We start from the raw sequence: 22,587 nt of genomic DNA on the forward strand, positions 1-22,587 counted from the left end.
ATTAATTTGCTTTCTGTGTACGTAGATGTTATTTGCTTATCTTAGTCCATAGTTGATTATGGCCAATGCAAAATGCTAGTGAACAACAAACTGACAAAGATTTATGTTCCATTTTTTATCTTCTCATCAATGTCTGTCAATGAAATCTTATCATTTTATTTTTAAATATTAACAAAGAAATAAAATAAACAAAGTGAAAACAAAAAATATATGTTTTTGAAATGATGCAAGAATATATCACTATTTACACTTGAATGGAGATAACCAAAAAACAAAAAATAACAGAGCAAAAAAAGGATTAACAGAAGATGGTCATCTATAATAAAATAAAAGATATAAAATATATATAATCTAGATTCCTTATATAATTGCTCTCGACATAATAAGCATACTACTATTTACCAAAACGAAAAAAAAAAAAAAGCTACTTATAAATAATTAGCACCTAAAAATTATCCTTTTTAATAAAGGATCAACGAAGAATATTAATATTACTATAGTTATAAAGAAGCTAAGGACGATCCATTATTCGAGTTTGGGTAGCATCCATGCATGCATGAACCTAGCTAGCTGGATCCTATCCAAGATCCTTCGGCCATTAACTATTTTATTATTTGTATTGTCTTCTTGGGGGGCATTTCTACCATTATTATTCGTGGACCACTAACGTCAATTTCAATCGGAAAAAAGACACATGTAAACATTGAATTCCATGTTAATTAATTAATTTGTAGCTAATTTCTTATTAAGAACTGGTTATGGGGTTTCGATCCTAATGAAATGCATTGCTTTATATGGCTGGCTTATGCATCATGCATGACGTTCACATCAAATCCAGACCCTGGTCCGCGTTTGGCGCGAGATGATCAGCATTATGTTCGTAGACATACAATTAAGCGGACCCAATACAGAAGAGCTTCCCACCAACAGTTTCACAGTGAGATCGTTTTCTTTGTCTCCTGGGGATTTGAAAATGAACAATCTAACCATGGAAAAACTCAAAATAGGCTCCTGGAGAGCACCATTTGTGTTTACATGAACTTTGTTGGCCAATCTAAGAAAAACTTCGAGATGTCGTACCAGCAGGCAGCAGCGGCCATCAGTATCACCCACATACCTGAAATAGATAATTATCAAGTTGGAGTAGGTAGTTGACTATTTAAAAACATAGCACAATGGTTCTTCCCCATACATATCATTAAACTCTAGAGTGGATTATTATTATTATTATTAGTTTAGTGTTGAGATTGTCAGAGAATCCAGGTCACTTGACAATCTTTCCAGGCCCAGGTTTCTTTTGGGTCAGAATTATTGATTAGCAAACTGGAAGGGCTGACGGACCCTCTTTTAAGGAGTACCCGAATCAAAGATCGACAAGAAAGGGCAAACTTTCTGGATTAGTCTTAGGCTGGGCTCAATTGGATTAATCGGCCCAGTCCAAGGCCTGCAGCCTGGTTTTGTTGAGCATGAGATACCGTGGAATGTCGTCCATATATAGGCACTCCGATTGTTTTAAACGGGAAATGAGGTTCTTATTGTTATTTATTATTACTATTTTAACCGAAATAGATCGTAATGGATGAAAAAAATGGGAGAAAAACACAGATCATATGATGTTGATTGGAGGCATACATACATACATACATAGCAAATGAAAAACCTATAACTGTTAGGTGAAAAGCAAGTAATTATTGATATTGTTGGACCCAACATTTCCAATGCATGGGACCATACTTAATGTACATGTGATAGACTGTTAGCTGTGAGCTGTATGACATATAACAGCATTCGTAATTTACTACATTTTAACTTCCGCTATTCCTTTCAAATCAATTTACCCTCTATATTCATCTGTCGTCCAATTTCAATATTAAAAAAGAAGAAGAAGAAAACTAGTGTTGCTTTATTAATTACTCAATTGAATAGTGTCCCTCTAAATGCATTTAAATATTGATCTATATGTATATCGGTTAGAAATCGACAAAGAACATAATTAATCTACCAAAACAACTGGTAACTTGAGGCGTTTCATTGGCTTAGATCAGTTTCTCTTTATAAATGAATGAAATGGAATGGAATGGACTTTAGAAGGTGAACAAGCAATACAACTAACTCCCATTGCCAAACCGATACGTCAAGCCCTCATTCAATAACATGGCCCCTCGTTAAATCATGCAATAATTCCTTATTGCAACGTACCAAATTAAACCCACCAAAATCTACCGCCTTAACAACACGTCCGACTGAATTATAATTTATTACAATTTACATGTAACATTAAGCTCCAAAAGAAGGCAAAGTTTCATTATTTTTTAATTTAACACTGATTCTGTGATCTAATAATTAACAAATTTGCTTTGAAATTGTCAAATATTGCGTCTGGGATAACTAGAAAAAACTTGGTAAAGCTAATAAGATATATGCAAGTGTATATTTTTTTTAGCTTCAAAAACTTGTTGTATATCAATCAATTGGACCGCAGTCACATTAATTAATTTTCTTTAAATTATTTGGCCATCTATTGGTCCCAACACCCACAATCGCCAATTACAAGGACATTGGATTCTGCTCACGAAGTCATCATGACTAAAACCAACAAGTTAGTAAAATAATTAAAAGTATATGTTTGGAATGTTTAATTGATATACATTTTCAATATAAGTATGATAATTTAAGTTAGTGTAGGCCTAAAGAAAGGCTTATACCTAACTAAAGTTAAGGGGTCACTATTTCTTTTTTGTTTTCTACTCCATTTATTTCCCATTTTACAAGTCCATATAGATTTGTATATAGATAGCTTTTGATTATTATAATCCTTTGTTCATATCCAAAGTATATATAAAAAAGCACACTCAAATCCGAAAGTGTAGAGGGAAGTTTCATAGTGTACGGTCACGGATAACAACATTTTTTTTTTCCTTACTTTGACAAAAATATTGAGTTAATTTTACAAAAAGGAGCAACTAGTAATATTGAAAGGAAAGGAAAAAGAAAAGTCCAAATCACTAAATGAGAAAAAGAACAGCATAAAACAAAACAATCATTAAGGGGATTATTACGATTTAGCAATATCCTTATCGACTAAAAATAAAGTAAAATTAAACAATTTTTATTCTGGGTCCCATTATACCCTGTCGTCGTTTTAAATGCAATTCGTTGCTCCTAGGCCACAGAACTATAACCTCAGACGACTCTGTCTTTGTCTCTCTTTTTCTCTCCATCGAAAAAAAATGGAACCAATCCCACCACCACCACCACCACCAGTCATAGCCAGGAAACTGGGCAATGTGGTCCGTCTGATTTTCTTCATGTTTCAAAAGGGCATTTCGAAGAAAAAACTGATGCCGGATCTCAACCTTATGATGGAACGTGGGAAGATCATAGGTAAGTCATTCAACGACCTCATGATCCGCCACAACACCGCATTGGGCTGCAGCTCACATGACGTGCAGATGTCGTACGTGTCTCCGAGGGAGTACGAGTTCAGCTGCAGCAACAGCACAGACCACCCACCGTATATCCCTTTCCTCGTCAACAAGCGCAAAAGCCGTTATCTCGGCACCAGCCGTTACAAACGACATGTCGCACAATACCACGTCCCTCACTGCCACTGGCAACCTACGTTAGAGTTAGAGGATGACACCGTGGCAGTTAACTCCGTTGAGGTGCTTCGTGGCCTAAATAGTAGTAGTACTAGTAGTAGTCGTCGTCATGAGGCGGCAGATGCATCACCGTCACGGCGGGTTAGGAAAACGGAATCACCGTTGTCGTTAAGACATGCTGACGAGGACAGCTACGTGGACAAGGCGGCTGAGGAATTCATCGAGAGATTTTATAGGGAGTTGATGTTGCAGAAGCGGATGGCGGCGCGTGAGACGGCGGATTGGTATGGGTAAAAGTGGCGATTTGGCCCATGGGCTGGTTGGGGCCGTCGATGGTTTTGGGGATGCCCAAAACCACTCTTCGAGTGTATGGAATTTTCTTTGTTTTTCACACCCCCCCCCCCCCCCCCACAAACAAAAAAGAACCACCTGTACTCTTGTTATTGTACAGTTCAGGTGTCATTTGGAGCAAAATCTTTGCCATATATCAGAATCTTTCTAACTCTTATTTTTATTATTTGTTTTCCTAATATATGTAGATCTATTAGATGGCATGTCATGCATATACGTCGACCTAGACAGACTGGGGATGTTGATGTTAATTTCCACCCCTCAGCTTAGATTTTAGAACCCATGGGATATGAACTATGATAAATTTGTTCGCAGTTTAGTATTTCACTATGCGTTCAACTACCATTCATGATTCACCTTGGTGAATTTCAATTGGCGTCCTTAAGTCATATAGTGATTATAGCTCCACTTTCTGTTTTTTCAATTCCTAACTTGAATGGGACTCAACCCCTGTCTCCTTTTCTTAGCATCAACTCAAGTTCAATTGATTATTTTATTTTTATTTTCGTATGCTTGACTCTAAATGCACGAAATACCCATTTTGTTTGTCTTACCTCCTCTTTGTCCTTGTGAGTGTATATAATTGTGTATTGTGTGTATTTAGATTTTTTAATAGCATTTTCGTTGTGGGCTCGTGTCGTTACTTTTTGGTTAAAACTGTCCAATAATGTTGGGTTTGAGCCTCATAGGGCTGAACTTTTGTTTGAGCATCTCTTTGCAACCAGCAAAACTTTGAACTAGAATCAATATCGCCCATTGAAGGCTTTAATCCAATACATTAAAGCCCAGTTTTGCTTGCACTCAATTTGTTGAAGCCCATGCATAATAAAAAGACGCCACAAAATCAGCCAGGATGAGAAGCTCCGAGAACTTTGTTAGGAAATGGAATGGTACCATCTGAATTGTTGATTGTGGGGACTTATAAAAAGCCTTTAAAATTGTAGGGACAAAGGTTGCATGACTTGTAGGCAATAGAAATAAAAAATAATAAAATTCCACATCATCCTTTTTATCACTATCTTGCTTACCAAAATTCCAATATCTTTCTTTGATGTTTGATGTTGGACACCTCTCGATATTTCCATTCCCTGATGATCCGAATGACAAAATAATGATCAAATCTGGATCAAACCCTTTGGGTAGGATATTCTTCCTTTTAGCTCCTTGCTAAATTTTCTACTACAAATATATACATGTGTCTTCTTTCAATTTGCTTCTTGCATAAAGGATTCAGCAATCTTTACGAACTCGACTTGATTATATTCCAATTTAATTTAACTTCGGATCAACTTCCACAAAATAAAGCCTGACTAAGCATTTGTTTTTAAGCACGGAAGGAACTATACATGTGGTTCTTTTTTTCTTTTTTGTGATAGTAAGCACTAAAATAAAATAAAATACAGCTTTTCAGTTTGTAGACATTTAAGAGCTAGATTTTGACCCACCTTGTAATTTGTATATATAATGCATGATGCATCGGATGGTTTGGTTTGATTTTGAAGTATAGATTATTTTCTTTTGTCACTCAATCAAAAGTATATATAGATATACATGTATAATTTAAAACGTGGACTCAACATTGACTACTCTAATTTTAGTGTTATATGTATATGGTAGGATATTTTCCATTTCGATGGCAACCTATTCGAGTATCCCAAAAATATACTTGGATCCCATATTCATATTCTAAAATTTGATTCTTAGACCTTCTTGTATGACAATATTTGGCCAGTCAAGTCCTAAGGCCTTTCACCTGCTGGCTGTTGCTAGCGTTCTTATACCAGTTCATTTTCATAGCCTTTCCACTTTTTACCTAAAATTTGTGATTTGTGAAGAAGACATGTATAATATTTATTGGTTATTTTTGAACAGTAGTCGAGTAGCAAAGCAATTTTTTATCGGTTCATATTTCGAGTTTAAATTCCTATATTTCTAATAATATAAAATAATAATAATAATACGTATTGAGGTTCTTTCTTAAAAAGGATAATAATATTTATTTATTTATTTATTTTTGGTTGATAAATGATATTAGATAGCCTGAGTGGGATGAAATTTTAGAAGCACAAGCACCAAAATTCAAAAGCAGTAAGGCAGTGGACATTATTTGAAATTTTATGTAAAGGAAAATGTAGAGCCAATCCATGCTCAATGTCAACTTCATATTCACATCCTTTAGCTTTTACTCTCTCTCCCTCTCTTTCATATTAAAAGTTGCAGAAGCCTTTATCTTGGTGATAAAATTATCCTGCGCGCTTTCTTTTGAATTCTCATGCATACCACATGTCGTGTCGACCTAGACCATGTACCAACGCACTTCCAAACAAAGGGAATAAAACCACATCCAACATCTTTGTTAAAAAAGACCATTCTACTATTTCCATTTCCAGTTTTAGTATATATATAATTTTTATATCTGTGATTTAAACTCATAATTATTAAATAAATTGTTTTATTGAAGACCTTTTTACTTTGTACTTGGTTTGCTTGAAAGGCTCATCACGGCAAATTAGGATGTGGGTTTCGATTTGGTTCCATCGGTTTTTTACAGATATTCTTTCCAAACCGAATCAACGTGAGAAATTTTTTTCAACCAAAAAAAAAAAAAGAGAGAGAGAAAGCAAATAAAACCAAACCCACGATTTGATTTCGTATGGTTGGTTTATAAATTTTTAATAATTTGTATATTTTTTAAAATAATAATAATAATTTTTTAATAATTTAAACTTATTACTACATTAAATTAAATAATTTAAAACATAAAAATATATAAAAAATAATTAATTATAATAAAAAATTACAAATATATATATATATATATATTTAATTGGTTTGATTCAATTTTATTTTAATAAAAATTATCCAAATAAAACTGAACCAGTCATACATTAAAAACTGAACAAATTTGGTTGGTCCAAATCAGCTCACCCCTACAGAAAATTAAAATAGACTGGTTATATTATAAAAAAGATAAATGTTATTGATAGAATAAAAAAAACCCTTTTGCAAAATCATAAAAAATATAATATGTATTAAAAACACTAGTCATTGGTCATTTCTCCTATTGCCTTTGATTTTTTAAGTTCACTCTCAATCCCCTCAAATACGTTTTGCTTAATTTTTTGTTTGATAACCTATCGAAGTTATGGACAGCGGGACCATTGACCAACCTTGCATGTTTATCTTTTTTACCATACAAAAGTTTTAAAAAATATGTATATTTTAGTTGTTGGCTTCTTCTTGACATTTATGAAGAAATATGTGAGAATAATAAATTCTATTAACCAATCACCAGAGTTTACCATCACCAAACCTTAACGATAACCATCTAATATGCGTGAATATGTCAGTTAAGAAAAATTCAAAAACCTGAACACACATTAGTAACATGATCGAAATTTATACTCATCCAAACATATATTCAAAATTTCTTGGCAAATATATATCACATGAAAGAAAATTAACAGTCAACCACTAAAATGTTTTTTTTTTTTTTTAACTTGATAAATGAAAGATTGTCACACAAATCTAATTTTTTTTTACTCTGTGGCTGTCAGGGTTAAAATATGAATATTAACTACTTTTAGTATTACTTTCCGCATTTTAGTGTACATGTTTTACGAAACAGCATTTGAAATTCACAAAATTTGAATTTATTTTATTTTTTAATTGAGGCATGCAAACCACACATCCGTACAATTGCCTGTGGAGTAGAGGTAGGCCATGTGAAAATTCAATTTTGCGTAATGGCCATGGAATAAAAAATAAAATAATAATGTAAGAGTCCGTAGACAAATGTAATTACCACAAAATCTAATTTTCACCTTTCAAAATCCAAAAACATAAAATGCCAAACTTAGAAAGTTGGATATTTCAGCACCAATCCAATTATCTTCAAAATCAAACAAACAAACAACTTTTTTGACAATCACTTTGATAATACATCAAAAGATATAAGACGAAACATTGCTTAAATATAAATTTCCAGCGAATACATGCGATTATGTTAAATTAAAATATTGAATATTTCTCATAAAATAAAATATGTAATTACACACTCGTCACAAACGATATACAGACCATAACCCAATAAACCAATCAAAAAATAAAAATAAAAATAAAAAAAACCAAAAAATTAAAAATTAAAAAATGCATAGGCTGCATAGCAGGCACGGAGAGCTTCTCTCTTTCTTTTTCTGTCTCTCTCTGAACTAAGAAATCCTGAATCCTTTTTATTTTTTATTATTTTAATTTTTCTTCTCATTTCCCTCCACAGATCTCCAAATTCTCTCTCAGCCCTAATTTCTATCTTTCTGCTATCATTTCTCTCTGCGTTTATTTTCGAACCGTTTCTACACTGATCGATTTTCGGCCGCCGATGATTCTAGAAGCTTCATGAATAATATCCATCCAGGGCGGTCTATCTTCATGGGCAAACAGCCTTACGATGCCTGAGCTGCGTAGCAGACAACGCAGGAACCGGGCATCTGATTACCCGAACCCGAACCACAATCCGATTACCCAGCAACAACCGCCGTTGGAGAAGCTAACTGGCCGAGCTCGACAGAGAAGGAGGACCACCGTGCAGAACAGGAGGAATAGTAAGCTAGAGAGGGAGGCGATCGGCATCGGTACCGTCAAGGACGGTGCGATTGTTGAGACGAAGTTGTTTAAGAGGCAAGACCAGCAGCAAAAGGTTGGGGTTTTAAGAGAAGGAGTTGGTGAGAGAGCCATGGATGAGTACGATAGCGGTGGCCGCAGCGGCGATAAGGGTCAGGGAGCTGAGGATGAAGGCAGCACCGCTCCTCTTCCTGAGAAGGTTTATCTTTTAGTCTCTGTTTGGAAAATCGTGGATATTTTTTATTTTTTATTTTGGTTTGGATGATGGAAAAGTTAACTTAATAGGATTTTGTTTTTGTCTTCCTCTTTATGGAAAAGAGAGAGAAAATGAAGAATTTCTGGTTTTCAGATTTTGTCTTGTTATCCATGAACTGAAAAAGAACCTTAGAAGCGCTATCTTTTGAAGGAGAAAATAGCTCATTTCCTTTTTCTCCTTTTTTTTTTATTTTCTTTATTTTTCCCCTTTTTTAATAAAAAAAATTATTCAGAAAAGAAAACATTTCTAACTTTCTTAACTTGATCCTTTCTAATAATTTTCTTATGGTTTCTGCAACAGAATGTAGTTAACTTCTGTATGGTTTTGTGTTTTGTATAACATATTTGTTGGTTTTTATTTAAAATATTAATTATCAGTTCTTTTTAAACTAGAGATTGTATTCCATCGTACTGAAGTTGTTACTGAACGTGATTTTGTTGTGATTTGTTATGGTTGTCCTCATCTGGCGGGTGAAAATATTTGCATTATTTCCTCTACTCAAATGAACTTGAGAATCAAATGGAAACTTGGCAACACTTAGACAAGAGATATCCTGCAAGAATATTCATTAGAGACTATATTATGTAATCTTAATTTATTTGTTGGTTTCTTTACATCAGGTCCAGGTTGGTGGTTCCCCTTTGTACAAAATAGAAAGGAAATTGGGGAAAGGAGGCTTTGGACAAGTTTATGTTGGTCGCCGTATTAATCCTACAAATCCAAATGAAAGAACTGGCTCTGGAGCTTTAGAGGTTCTGATGGCACTGTGTTTGGGTGTTGCTGCTGAATTTATGTTATGTTGGGTACTGTGGTTCTAACTTTTTGTATAATACTCATGATATTAGGTAGCATTAAAATTTGAGCATAGGAGCAGTAAAGGATGCAACTACGGACCGCCATATGAATGGCAAGTCTATAAGTGAGTCTCCTTCGCATTCTTGTTTTATATATTCATTCTGTATATGTTGCATTCTAACTGTCAAAGGCCTTCTATTTGTTCTGTTTTCAACGTCCCTTGCTCTGTTGTGCAGTGCACTTGGGGGTAGTCATGGCGTGCCACGAGTACACTATAAAGGCCGACAGGGTGACTACTATGTCATGGTAAGTGGTTTTTTGCTTTAGTGATTTTTGTTTTGATTTTATGATAGTGACTCACGTGTATTCTCTTGTTTTAGAATGTATCTAATAACCCTAATACATACAGGTTATGGATATGCTTGGACCTAGTTTGTGGGATGTGTGGAATAACAATTCACACACGTAAGTTTTATAGAAGTCATAAGAATTTCTCTTCATGCAGTTTGTCTGTAGACTAGTTAGTTATGCTTATTAATGGTTCTTTGTTTTTTGAACTTCAGGATGTCAATTGAAATGGTAGCATGTATTGCTATTGAGGCGATATCCATTTTGGAGAAGATGCACTCTAGAGGGTGATACTTTTATCTCTCTGTTCTTGTGAGCTTTGTGTTTTTCAGTAATAGTTATATATTTTCTTGTTGAGAACAGTGAACTGAACAGGCAGCCTAGGATTTCTATGTTGCATTAACTCCCACTCCACCCATGTATCTTTTACTTTCCTGTTTCCCAAGTTCCCTAATGTGCAATGATGTGGCAGTTGTTACTTTCACTTGGATGGATGAATTCTGTCTAAGTCACAAACAGAGGGTCTTTATTTTAAAATGATGTAATCGTTTATCCATTATTTCAATATTGAAGTTTTACGGATGTTTGTGACAGATATGTGCATGGAGATGTTAAACCTGAGAACTTTTTGCTTGGTCCCCCTGGAACTCCAGAAGAGAAAAAGCTGTTTCTTGTGGATCTTGGATTAGGTAAGAAGCCATAAAAGTATCATTGCCTTCTGACAGCTGCTGTTTCGTCCACTTAAAATACTATCACTTGCATCTTATGCTTTTTTGGCCTTTTTCTATTAAAGCTACCCGATGGCGAGATAGTTCAACCGGTCAGCATGTTGAGTATGATCAACGGCCTGATGTTTTTCGGTAAGTAAATAATATGCACGCATGACCACCGGTTTCCTTTTCTTCCTTAAAAAGTTTTACCTGCTGATTGGCATGTAACAACTCCACTGCTGTAGGGGAACAGTGCGGTATGCCAGTGTGCATGCCCATCTTGGCAGAACTGGTAGCAGGAGAGATGACTTGGAATCACTTGCTTACACACTTATATTTCTTCTTCGTGGTCGCTTGCCTTGGCAAGGATATCAGGTTCACAAATTTTTTATGATGAATAGGGTTATGTTTACGTATTATTTTGTTCACTACCCTAATACTTAATTGTGTCAGGGGGAAAATAAAGGATTCCTAGTTTGCAAGAAGAAAATGGCCACTTCCCCAGAAACTCTATGTTGCTTTTGTCCTCAGCCTTTCCGACAGTTTGTTGAGTATGTGGTGAATTTGAAGTTTGACGAAGAACCCAACTATGCTAAATATATCTCCCTTTTCGATGGGATCGTTGGTCCAAATCCAGATATTAGGCCAATAAATACTGAAGGTGCTCAGAAGGTACTTTTGATCTTCCTCTGACTATAGTTTATTTGTTGGCTTGTTTGCAAGCTATAAGTTTTGGCAACCACCATTTAGTCTTTGGAGCTCTTCTGATAGTGTACGATTTTTTTTTAAGCTTATATGCCAGGTTGGACATAAGAGAGGACGGTTGACCATGGAGGAGGAAGATGATGAACAACCAAAGAAGAAGATTCGTATGGGGATGCCTGCAACACAGTGGATAAGTGTCTATAATGCTCGTCGGCCTATGAAGCAAAGGTATTTACTTGACTGATCTTTAAGACTCTTCAATTTCAAACCTTTCTAAAAAAGCATAACGTTTATATTTTTCCATCTCCTCTTGTAGATATCACTACAATGTCGCAGATGTGCGGCTCTCTCAGCACATTGAGAAAGGAAATGAAGATGGGTTATTTATTAGTAGTGTGGCTTCATGTTCAAACCTCTGGGCTCTTATCATGGATGCTGGAACTGGCTTTGCTGCGCAAGTTTTTGAACTCTCCCCCTATTTTCTTCATAAGGTTTTCTTGGTTTCTTTTTAATTGTAGGATAATTGTTTATGACATCTGTAGTTGTAGGTTATTATTGTTTTGCTAGCATGCAATGCTTCTATGTAATTTATTATGCTGCATGGTTTCTATATGACTAGTACTTGCGAATTTTCAAACAGTGTATGAAATTATGTTTGTTTTCTTTTCTCAAAAGGAATGGATTATGGAACAATGGGAGAAGAATTACTATATCAGTGCTATAGCAGGAGCTAATAATGGTAGTTCATTGGTTGTAATGTCAAAAGGTTAGTCCAAGTATCTCCTAAGTTGCTCTCTCTTTCGTTCTTTCTTTTTCTCTTTCCTCACCTTTTTCCCACCTAACTTTGTTTTACTGTATTTAGGGACACAGTACTTACAGCAGTCTTACAAAGTGAGTGATTCATTTCCATTCAAGTGGATTAATAAAAAATGGAGAGAGGGATTTTATGTTACTGCCATGGCCACTGCTGGAAGTAGATGGGCGATTGTTATGTCTCGTGGTGCAGGATTTTCTGACCAGGTTTGTTTGGGATTTAAATTAAGCATTCCCAACCCACCCACCCCACCCCAACAAAAGAAAAAAAACTGATAATTATTTTGCTAAACAATTTCAGGTAGTGGAACTAGATTTTCTATATCCTAGCGAAGGTATACATCGGAGGTGGGATAGTGGTTACCGCATTACGTCGACAGCAGCAACTTGGGACCAGGCTGCTTTTGTTCTTAGTGTGCCAAGGAGAAAACCAGCAGATGAAACTCAAGAGACTCTCCGAACTTCAGCTTTTCCTAGTACACATGTGAAGGTGGATTATTTGGTTAACCATTTCCCCTTTGCCATTCCCACTTTTCCTCTAGAGTACTTAAATTTCTTTTATGGTGATTGTGCAGGAGAAATGGGCAAAGAATCTTTATATTGCATCTATTTGCTATGGTCGAACTGTCTCATAAATTGCCAAAGTTTTTCTTGCAATGCTGCTGACTTGATTTTAACCACTCACCTTTATGACCGCGAGCGTGCTTTTACTTGTAATTTTGCTGCTTCTAGGGAAGCAAAGATCCTCTCATGGAAATTGACTGGTCATGGCATATGGAGTTCATGTATGCTAAACTTTTTTTTATTGCCACCATCACATAGTATCTGTTACGAGCACCTGTGCACCGTCTTTCAATTATGGAAAAAAATTATGAGCTGATTTTTATCTTTATTCCCACTGTATGGGGCTCATTTTACCACATTGTTAAAAGTTTTGTATATCTTGAACAATAATTACTTGATTGAAGGCTTGTGCACAGGTCATGTTTTGATTATTGGTGGTATTTTGGGACCGTACAACTATTATTGCAGTGGACTCTGGATATTCTCAGCCATTCAGTCTGTATTTAGCCAACCATTTTTTTTTTTTTTTCCGTCTTCTGTTGCCCTCCTTTATGAACTTAAAGATGCTTTTGGGATGTCAATTTGACCTTGAAAACAGAAAGCAGTTGTATACTTCAATGCTGGCAGCAGTCTGTAATGGTTTCTAAATTATTATTCATGTCCATTCTACAGTTTATGCATACGTTTGTGCCCCCATTCAACCGACATGGTGTGGTGCATTCTTCAAAATTATGTATCAATGCAGTTAAGAGCAATACAGATATGTAACTGACCTTTTTCTTTCTTTTTTCACCCCTTGGTTTTATCTCTCATTGTTATAGACATCGCATATTGCTGCAAGATTAGGTTCATAATATTATTATTTTCTCCCAAAATGTAGTATAACTTGAGTGGTTTGGTGGCTGTGCACTTGCTTCAGGATATATTATTATGCCAAGGATTGCTGGCAAGATATTGACATCTTTCCTGACGTGAGGTCTTAAATTAGAAGTTCCATGATGTACTTGTGTATTTTGATGGGCCTATATAGAAGATTTGAGCATTATGTGCAGTGCAAAAATGAATTAACTGACCGAGATCGCATGTTAGGATTTATAGTAAGGTGGTCCTCGGTGACTGATATACATGTTAACATTTTATTCATAGCCCATGCTGAGATCCTTTTAGTTTGCTCATTTTCCATTATGCAGATTTATCTTGATTATTTATGTATTTTACAGAAAAGATAAAAGAAGAAGCTCTATATGTTGTATGTATTAGATTCAGTGAATGGTTGAGTTTCACAGATTGAATTGTTAATTTTGGTCAAGGTCTTGGAGGCAGAAAATAACTGGTGAGATTCTTTTGTGACCTTTTGTGAACTGCAAAATTTCCAAATTCTTAACCTTAAAAGTAGTAAGTAGTAATGTTACAGGGTTTTCAGTGTGAAGTTCTTAAAACTTCATTTTTGCTATTATCTTTTTCTGTGTAGTTAATTGATAGAATTTCCTTCTATCTTCAGGTACCAGTTGGTATCATTTTGCCAACTTACACAGAGCTCAGTTCGTTTTGTAAGTTTAAACTCATAAACATATTCCTTGTTCCCAGCTATGGTTTGACATTTGCTTTATTTATTTATATATTTATGTGGCCATGCATTACAGCCCTTATATTATGTCTGCTATCGATAAGGCAAGCAGTATGAGGGTGATGGAATTGGATGGTATTATGGGTGTTTCATGTGGCCATGACTAAAGAAAAAAGAGATTGTCACAGCATATGGTATGGGATAATCTTTCTTTAAAAATGGAAATTCATCTTCCTTGTTGGCGTTGGTGTTCATGAAATGGATACCATTTATAGTATGACCGCTTAATTTGATGCATTTCTATCTTGGAAAGCTTTAAACTATAATTGACGCACATATCCTTTTTACTTCCGTATGGTCTTTTAGGATGTCTTTATTGATTGCTAAGGTATCCAGCAAAATAAATATTTACGAGCAGAATGTGAGAAATCAATGGTTCCATTGTGAAAAGGAAAGTTACATTGTGCATATAACATATTGGTGGATTTAGGTGTTTCTGTTGAAGAAAATCTTAAGCTCTTCTGGTATACCACGAGATGATAAAAATGGTAAAATATTTGATATTAGTCTTGAATGCTTTTCTCTTAGTATTAATGAAAGCAAAGTCACAAGCCAAAATGTGCTAATTGCTGCACTCTTGACGTATTTGTTCTCCTTAAACGAGAATAAATAGATAGGGTACTTTAGCTTGTAAATCCTTCTCTATTCATCTTATCTATGGTTTCTTCTTTCTTTTTTGGTATACTGTATTATGGTTTTGTTGAGAGAGGAAGTGAATTATGCTAACTTGATTAGTATCTTCCATTGACGCAAATCTTAAGATTCATTTTATGGGAGCATGAACCTATAGCATGAACCTATGAATTAAAAATCTTGTAGCCACTTATAGTTTCAATCGTATCAGTTAGTTTATTGTTATGATTTATGTATGCTTTCTTTGTTGTTTTTAATCTTTATTGTACCCAAGAAACATAATAAAATTGGTATGGTGCTGATTCCCCCAAACCCCTACCTGTTTTAGACACGCCTGTTTTCAACTGGAGTGTTTACTTCTCAATTTCAGATCTTAGATCTCCAAAAATCATGATGTTTGATTTATACGGTAAAGATAAAATTGAACATACAAGCTAGCATATATATTTTCCAAATAAAAGTAATGCATATTGCATCTTAATTGATGTTTTCTTTCAAGCTCCTCAAAATGTCTTATTTTATGGAATTCGCTTCAACAATCATATCAGATGAATAAGTTGGTGAAAAGTTATTTTCATCGAATCCTTGCAAAAGTAAGAATGTGCATTGTATTCTGAAAGCCTGTTTATGCGAATTCTTTTTCCCTTTACCCAAAAAGCTCTCCACGGATCCCTTGATCCAGGTGAATAGACTTGCACAAGAACATGCTAATGTACTCATAAAAAACCAAGTATACAATAGTTTTCGGGGACGGACATTAGCTCTGATGGAATGGGCCTTCACACCGAATATTTGCTTTTGCTAGACTGCTAGTCTATTGTGCTTTTATGGTCCCGTCATGGCATGAATCAAGGTCCCCCACCCAGAATAAGATCCGATTAAAGACAAAATGCAAGCCAAGTATTGCAAAAAGAAACCCTTTTCTTTTTTTAAACGCACCGGCTATGTTGGCCTACTACACAATCTCTTCAATCGAACTCTTTCCTGAAATTATAAATAGCAAAAAAAAAAAAAATTTATTTGAAAAAGAAAAAGGAAAATTATTTGACTTAACCCTCCAAAATAAATCAATCGAAAGTCGATAAGAAATACTTTCTTAGCGAAGAGTACTTGCCTCACTGTTGTCATGATTATACCGGACTAGAAAAAGACACCTACAGCCTCGAATATCATGCATTCTCCGCTGGACTTCTAGAACATGAGCATCGTAATAGATTGCTTGGTCTCTCCTCTCCTATTAATAACCCAAAATATCAACACATGAGGTGGCACTAAACACATAGAACAGTTTCTGGATCATCCTTAAAAATATATTGATTCAACAATCACCTGAAAGCAGAGAACAAGATCTCCAACCTTCACTTTATGACATTCTGAATGCTCCAGAGGGATGGAGCGTTCTCGCACTGCCTTCTTTATATTTACCCACTCATCCTCCTCAGCTCCAAACCCAACAAATCTAACCCGAACTTCCTTTAACAAATGACAGCATCCATCAGATGAGATAAATTTAAATAATCAGTTTCACTTAGACCTCTTGTCGCGGGCAGTCCTCATTTTTTTTTTTTTTTTTTTTTTCCTTGGGTCAGTGTTGGGTGTTGCTTGAATAAGTTTGTAAGATGTCAATTTGAAACAGTCATCACCATTTTAATTGATACTAAATGTAATATTAGCTTAAAATACTTACAGCTTCACCTGTACTAAGAAATCTATGAGCTAGGAACAAATCAACATCATACCTGCAAAGGCAGAAATTCCAACGGTCAGCCACAACTTTTTGCTAAAACCATTTTTCTTTTTTCCCCTGAACTCTGAATTATGGAGTTGGTTCAAAGAAAGCAAACAAATTGGCAAACGCAAATTTATAATTCCTTTTCTTCATTTCAATCTCTCTCTCTCTCTCTCTCTCTCTCTATATATATATATATATATAACATACAAATATCATAGAAAAACAAATTACAATTGAAACTATTGCAATTATTCAACCAAAATCAGCTTTTTTTTTTTTTTTTTTTTCCTGGCCTATTGTTCCCTTCAAAACACTTCCATAGAATGATCATCGGCTAAACCACTAATGACAATATTGAGAAAGGAATGGATAGCATATATTCTTACCATGCCCCATCTTTTGATGATTTTGCTTCAAATTCCAAATCTGACAAGTCAGGGATCTTCGCTTCTGCTTTTGAAGAAAAACTGAGAATTAATGAAATTTTCATTATTGAAAGCTCCATCTGTTAGCTTATTTCATATGTCATGCATTATCTGGCCATAATCAGAGAATAAAACTTATAAACATCCGTAAAACTTTAATTATAAACTAATTTGCAAAAACAAGATAACTTAAATACATGGAAAAGAACTAGTGAAAAAGCAAATACCATGTTCATATACATTTTCATGATTTGTGCTTTACCAAGATATCATCAATTTATTGCATTCATTGTAGGAAAATATTACTTTGTAACTCATATACTGTAATTTAAAACAAGCCTGAAACTTTATCAAACTGAATTGATTGATATTTCCCAGAACACATATATAATACTGGAAAACTCAAAATATAATAAAGAAAAATAGAAATCTTATCAAAAGCAGTCAACTAACAATACCTATACACCAAAAAATAACAACTGTGCAAAATCATCGCATAAATGTACATTTTTTCCAGCATAATTCATTCACAACCTGTAATTCTCTCATCATCTTCTGGATGTCAAATTTATTAACTTTTGTTCATTGTATATTTATCTACCAAACATAATGGCAAACACAATTGGTCATAAAGCACTCACAAGTAAATTAACACAGCCATAACCAGGAGATTTGGCATTCATCTTTATGTACATGCAGCTGGCTAGAGAGTGATGTGAGAATTTGTACTGCTAAAAGTTGCAGATAAAAAGCAAGACATGTAAGACAAGGAAATTCCTTAAGCAAGAGGCTTCCACTTTAATATTATTGGGGGGGGGGAAGCAATGAGCAGTTAAGAGAAACACCTTTAAGCATTCCAGAAATTTCATGTTCCTTATTTGAAGGGCAAGCTTCTGGTGGCTCAGATTTATTTTCGGATGCCTTTGCTGAATCTTGCAGCCTACTTTGGAACCAACTGTGCACCTAAGACACAATTTATAACAAAGAGGGGTATTAGCAACAATAAACAAATCCTAATTATGAACTAAAATAGACAAACAGAGAATAAGAAGTCCCACAACCTCTGTCCATTTTACAATAGGTTTCCCAGCACGACCAGAGGAGCGACTACAGAGCAAAACACGCCAAAGCAAGATTTAGCATCCAGAAGAACAATTTTATTGAGAAAAAAATTCAGCATAAACATACAAATCAAAACCACATCTGTCATAAGCATGAAGAAAGCCTTACCTAAAACTTCGTGCAAAATTTTGACAATATTCTCTGTTCAAGGCTTGTTCGCCTGATTCATTTAGTGATTTCTCCAATTTTTCAATCTGTCACAAGCACAGTACAAAAGAAAACTCACCAACTTTTGTCATAAAATATTAGCAAAATCACTAGTTCAAAAAAATAATTATCTGATGATCTCAAAACATTTATCAGATTTCCACAGGATCAAACCTTGTCTTACCCCTAGAAGGCACATAGCCATTTACTTTTTTTCTAAAACCAAAAAGAAAATGGATATTCTATAATACCTTGATTGAGTTTTTTTAGAGCAATTGACAGTTTCATTATTCCTTGAAACAGAATATAATATAAGAAGCATATTTCAAATGTGACAATAACAAAACTCCAAATTGATTAATGGAGATTGCAATTGCCATTTGCCAAAAAAAAAAAAAAAATCAAAATGAAAATGGTACAAGCTTTGTAGAAATCGGAAAGAACATGATCGGCACTATGTCGACAAAATTGCAATTGCCAAACAGACACATAGGCTTCCTAGATTCGTAACAAAAACACCGATTTAGAAAACGATAGAAGATTGTTATAAAATCATATTAAAAAGAAAACAATAACAATTCTGATCGGGCAAAGGATTATCGATATGCTTCATGTGCTAATAAGAAGCAGCATAATCGATGGCATTGTAATCACATTAATAGAAGATCCTTGGAAATTCATAATTCCAGAAAAATATTTACTCATAGAGAAAATAATAATAATAATAATAATAATAATAATAAGGAAATAAAGAAAGATTCCGCAAAAAGCAATCGCATTCGGCTAAAGTGAAGCATTGCCGCCATTACTGAATTACCTCTGCCTTCGTAAAGCCAGTGAAGACCTGTCTTTGTCTAGGACGAAGGCGGTCCATATACACTCTCTTCTCCTCTCTCTCCCTTTCTCTGCAAAACCCTAAAACTTGTACGATTTGAATTTCCCTCTCTTTGCAAGTGTGGAAAACCCTAAAACTTTGCCAGAGCAGATTCACCGCTGGTTTAGGCGCCTTTTTGTTGTTCGTTCGTTTATTTCCTAAACGCTTAAAAAAAATAAATAAAAAAAACTGAAATATTTAAATACATATAAAGTGGCACATAAACGGTTTGGGCTCCGTCAGGACTAGCGTTCCAAATTATCAGCTCAAACGCCAAGCCCAGAATAGGTTTGGGCTTCAGTTCGTGTTTTTGATGTATGGTGATCAGAAACTAGGAGTTCTTTATAACATGACTACAAAAAAGATTCCAACTTTCTTTTTTTCTTTTTTTTCTTTTTTTTTTCCTTTTTTTTTTGAAGTTTTCCCTTATTTGTTTTCTATTTTTTATAGTGTGTGTGGATGGAAAAAACGATCCAAGAAAGTCTTTTAAATATAAGGGTAATTTAGGAATTATAATATTATCATAACTGTATAATGATGTTTCTAACTAAAATTAGATTTTAAAAAAAAAAAAAAAAAAAAGCAATTTACCAGAAGAAAGATTTGTTGGAGAAGATATTTATGGTGAAGTGAAGCGCAAGATCCCAAATAACTAATAATTTCCATTTTTATATTTTCATGCTTTAGCCTTGAGATCAATAAACAACAATTATATAATTTTATTTTTCCGGTACTTCATAACGAAATAAGATTGGGATTCTCATATATCTATTATTGTAGATATACCAAATGGTGATAATAATATTGCACGCGTGTTGCACGTAAATTAATGTTCCAATATAATATTAATCTGTCAACTTGCTGGCGCAGCACGTATAAACTCGTAGTTTTAGGTGTGCATGTTATGCATAATTATCAAGTACTATGGATAAAAAAAGAAAAAAGAAAAAAAGAAGGTAAATAAATAATAATATCCTAAATCTTTTGATTATGTTAAAATAATATAGTTCTGTTTAGCATATCTTTCGATAAGTTAAAAATAGCTTCTTAAGAACAGTTTTTTAAAATTTTTTTTAACTAAAATCAATAAAATTATGTTTGAAATTACTTATAGAAATCTGCTTCTAGATTTTAATAAGCTCTTGATGTTTATGATGTTTTGACAATTTTCGAATCATAAGAATTTTTAATAAAATCTAATGAAATATAGGTTCTTAATAAACTTTTCAGTAAAAATAAAAAATAAAAATCTTTAAAAAAGCATAAGTAAAAAACTATTCTAAACAGAATTTAAAAATGGCTTATCAAAAAATACTTTACAGAAAAACAAACAAAATCTATATCTCCATTATTTTTGTTTTAAAAAATATTTTAAGAAGATTCACGTTTAATGAATGGAATCTTTTTTCTTGCATTATAATAATACAGAAAAATTCACGTACTCCAACAACTAGGACGAAAAGATAACAATAATATATACATCATACATATATATTGATGAAGAAATCTGTTTTTATTATGCTGATGTTGTTTGAATTTCCAATTTTTTTAAGAATGAAATTTCATCACGAATGGATTGAAATATATTATATATTAATATGGCTAGGTCTTAAAGTTAATTCATCAAAAAAAAAATTTAAAAATGATATTAAAGATAATTTTTTGGTTGGAAAAAAACTTCATTATTTATTATTTTATTAAAAAAAACCGTGTTTAGAAGAGGAGTTGGATTAAATCACCATAAATATTTTTTTTGGTAAATAATCATCATATCTAATTAACAATATAGAATTAAAGAAAAAAAATATTTTGTTTATCGTTTACTGTAGCCATCCTATTAGTGTTGTTGTAAGAATCAAATTGTCCATCTCTAATCTAATATAAAATAGCAATAAAATGGCAGATGTTGTGGACTCCTTTCAGGCACTCAACGCACCCAAGACTGTTTCAAAGGCGTCGGTCCGAACAGACTAATACATCATATATATATATATATATGCACAAACTCCATATTGGTGGCTGTAGCGTTTGAAAACGAATCAAAATTTTATCCTTTTAATTTATAAAATAAAAACTAAAAAAAAGAAAAAAAAAACGACGGTCCAACACAAAGAAGATTATTTGTTGAAACGTGTATATAATATACATAATCCCGTGAAGAAATTGTAATTTGAAAAATGTCGAAAAGGGCTGATGACTTTCCTAGAATGAACACAAATAAAAAACCGAAATGAAAAGTGATTGACCGTTCCGAGTCAATTTCCACAAAGCTGCTTTTTGGGATTTTTGGGAGGTGACAAACAATTACCAGGTCTAGGTCCAAGTAAACCATTAAGGGGATTCAAGCAGTGCTTTGATTTTCACACAGTTACCTTCACCGGTCTCTACCGTCCTCACAAAAGTCATATTATACCAACTTTTTTCTACACCATTTTTAACTATCATCTTGACCAATTTCACCATTTTGTTCATTTTTTTCTATACATGATAATCATGAATATCGAAATTCAAACAGCTATATATATACATATCCATATGTATATGTATGTAAAAAGAATTCAGCGTTATATAGCATCCAAAACTTATTTTTTTATTTTTATTTTTTTGGTGTAATAGTGTTGAAGGAAGTTGGAAGTTGATGAAATGCGAAACTGAATACACACCAAGCAAGTAGGTAGAGATCTAATTTTGAAACAAGTACATAACAAAAGAATTAAATTCAATGCTACAATTGACAGATCTAATATAATAATAATAAACCGCACAAAAAATATGTAATTAATTGCCAACGAAATATGATCGACATAATGATTTAGACAAATAAACAGACTACTAGTTGCCCCTCATTACGACTCGAGAAGAGTACCCATCAAGGGTAAGGCTGGCACGTCAGCACCAGCTAGCAGTCAATTTACCCGCAAACATTAATTCATTTTAAGACATTAAAAGCTAAAATCACATAAAAAAAAATAAACTGGATGGTTAAATTATTGACATTTTTAGAGAAAATCATTAAGGTTTTATTTAATAAGTAGTTGATTTTTAATTTTTTTCCCTTCTATTTAGTTTTGTATAATTTTTTTATTTTAAGTATTTGTTATTATTACCTAATTTGTTAGAAATCTCAAATTATTATAAATTTAAAGAAGAAAAACTCATAATTTAAAATTGTTTTCAATTCGATTTTATGTTTTAATTTTCTCTTTTAACTTTGTAGTTAGTTGAAATAGTAAATAAACTTTTATTACCATCTATTAATACCA

The 22,587-nt window shown here is 33.6% G+C and overlaps 3 protein-coding genes across 7 annotated transcripts; 2 read left to right on the forward strand and 1 right to left on the reverse strand.

Moving 5' to 3' along the window:
- The first annotated feature begins 3,182 nt into the window (after positions 1 to 3,182).
- LOC107420384 (uncharacterized) lies at positions 3,183 to 4,007 on the forward strand. The gene has a single exon (XM_016029324.4). The coding sequence runs from the start codon at positions 3,231 to 3,233 to the stop codon at positions 3,894 to 3,896; it is 666 nt and encodes a 221-aa protein (XP_015884810.3). The 5' UTR covers positions 3,183 to 3,230; the 3' UTR covers positions 3,897 to 4,007.
- A 3,978-nt stretch (positions 4,008 to 7,985) lies between these two features.
- Positions 7,986 to 13,604, forward strand: LOC107420390 (casein kinase 1-like protein HD16). Of its 3 annotated transcripts, none has more exons than XR_009638916.1 (17): positions 7,986 to 8,772; positions 9,450 to 9,581; positions 9,675 to 9,748; positions 9,861 to 9,930; positions 10,034 to 10,089; positions 10,188 to 10,259; positions 10,567 to 10,661; positions 10,766 to 10,832; positions 10,928 to 11,057; positions 11,136 to 11,354; positions 11,473 to 11,615; positions 11,704 to 11,878; positions 12,063 to 12,153; positions 12,250 to 12,407; positions 12,502 to 12,690; positions 12,776 to 12,985; positions 13,181 to 13,604. XR_009638916.1 is itself a non-coding variant. In XM_016029332.4 (16 exons), exons 1-16 carry the CDS (start codon positions 8,401 to 8,403, stop codon positions 12,833 to 12,835), a joined length of 2,103 nt encoding a protein of 700 aa, XP_015884818.3. In that variant the 5' UTR covers positions 7,986 to 8,400; the 3' UTR covers positions 12,836 to 13,604. The 3 variants fall into 3 exon arrangements, 1 of the variants encoding a protein (XP_015884818.3); XR_009638917.1 differs by having other exon boundaries at positions 13,437 to 13,604; XM_016029332.4 differs by having other exon boundaries at positions 12,776 to 13,604.
- Positions 13,605 to 15,404: 1,800 nt separating this feature from the next.
- Positions 15,405 to 19,721, reverse strand: LOC107420391 (protein SAWADEE HOMEODOMAIN HOMOLOG 1). Of its 3 annotated transcripts, none has more exons than XM_048475202.2 (9): positions 19,268 to 19,721; positions 18,412 to 18,497; positions 18,243 to 18,288; positions 18,027 to 18,144; positions 17,143 to 17,209; positions 16,720 to 16,763; positions 16,354 to 16,493; positions 16,139 to 16,258; positions 15,405 to 16,008 (listed from the first exon to the last, which is right to left on the reverse strand). In XM_048475202.2, the coding sequence occupies exons 1-9, from the start codon at positions 19,322 to 19,324 to the stop codon at positions 15,967 to 15,969; spliced, it is 720 nt and encodes a 239-aa protein (XP_048331159.1). In that variant the 5' UTR covers positions 19,325 to 19,721; the 3' UTR covers positions 15,405 to 15,966. The 3 variants fall into 3 exon arrangements, with proteins under 3 accessions (XP_048331159.1, XP_015884819.1, XP_015884820.1); XM_016029333.4 differs by having other exon boundaries at positions 16,354 to 16,497; positions 16,712 to 16,763; positions 19,268 to 19,719; XM_016029334.4 differs by having other exon boundaries at positions 16,354 to 16,497; positions 16,712 to 16,763; positions 17,143 to 17,206; positions 19,268 to 19,716.
- Between the last annotated feature and the right edge of the window lie 2,866 nt (positions 19,722 to 22,587).

Source organism: Ziziphus jujuba, chromosome 5 (genome assembly GCF_031755915.1).
Source record: "Ziziphus jujuba cultivar Dongzao chromosome 5, ASM3175591v1".
NCBI lineage: Eukaryota > Viridiplantae > Streptophyta > Magnoliopsida > Rosales > Rhamnaceae > Ziziphus > Ziziphus jujuba.

Excerpts from the sequence above, each read along its gene's own strand:
- LOC107420384 (XM_016029324.4), top strand. The coding sequence starts at position 3,231 with ATGGAACCAATCCCACCACCACCACCACCACCAGTCATAGCCAGGAAA.
- LOC107420390 (XM_016029332.4), top strand. The coding sequence starts at position 8,401 with ATGCCTGAGCTGCGTAGCAGACAACGCAGGAACCGGGCATCTGATTAC. Across the intron at positions 10,090-10,187 it reads TGGAATAACAATTCACACAC|GATGTCAATTGAAATGGTAG; the intron begins GTAAGTTTTATA and ends TTTGAACTTCAG. Across the intron at positions 12,408-12,501 it reads GTGCAGGATTTTCTGACCAG|GTAGTGGAACTAGATTTTCT; the intron begins GTTTGTTTGGGA and ends AAACAATTTCAG.
- LOC107420391 (XM_016029333.4), bottom strand. The coding sequence starts at position 19,324 with ATGGACCGCCTTCGTCCTAGACAAAGACAGGTCTTCACTGGCTTTACG. Across the intron at positions 18,145-18,242 it reads CTATTGTAAAATGGACAGAG|GTGCACAGTTGGTTCCAAAG; the intron begins GTTGTGGGACTT and ends ATTGTGTCTTAG. Across the intron at positions 16,259-16,353 it reads ATCTTGTTCTCTGCTTTCAG|GAGAGGAGAGACCAAGCAAT; the intron begins GTGATTGTTGAA and ends GGTTATTAATAG.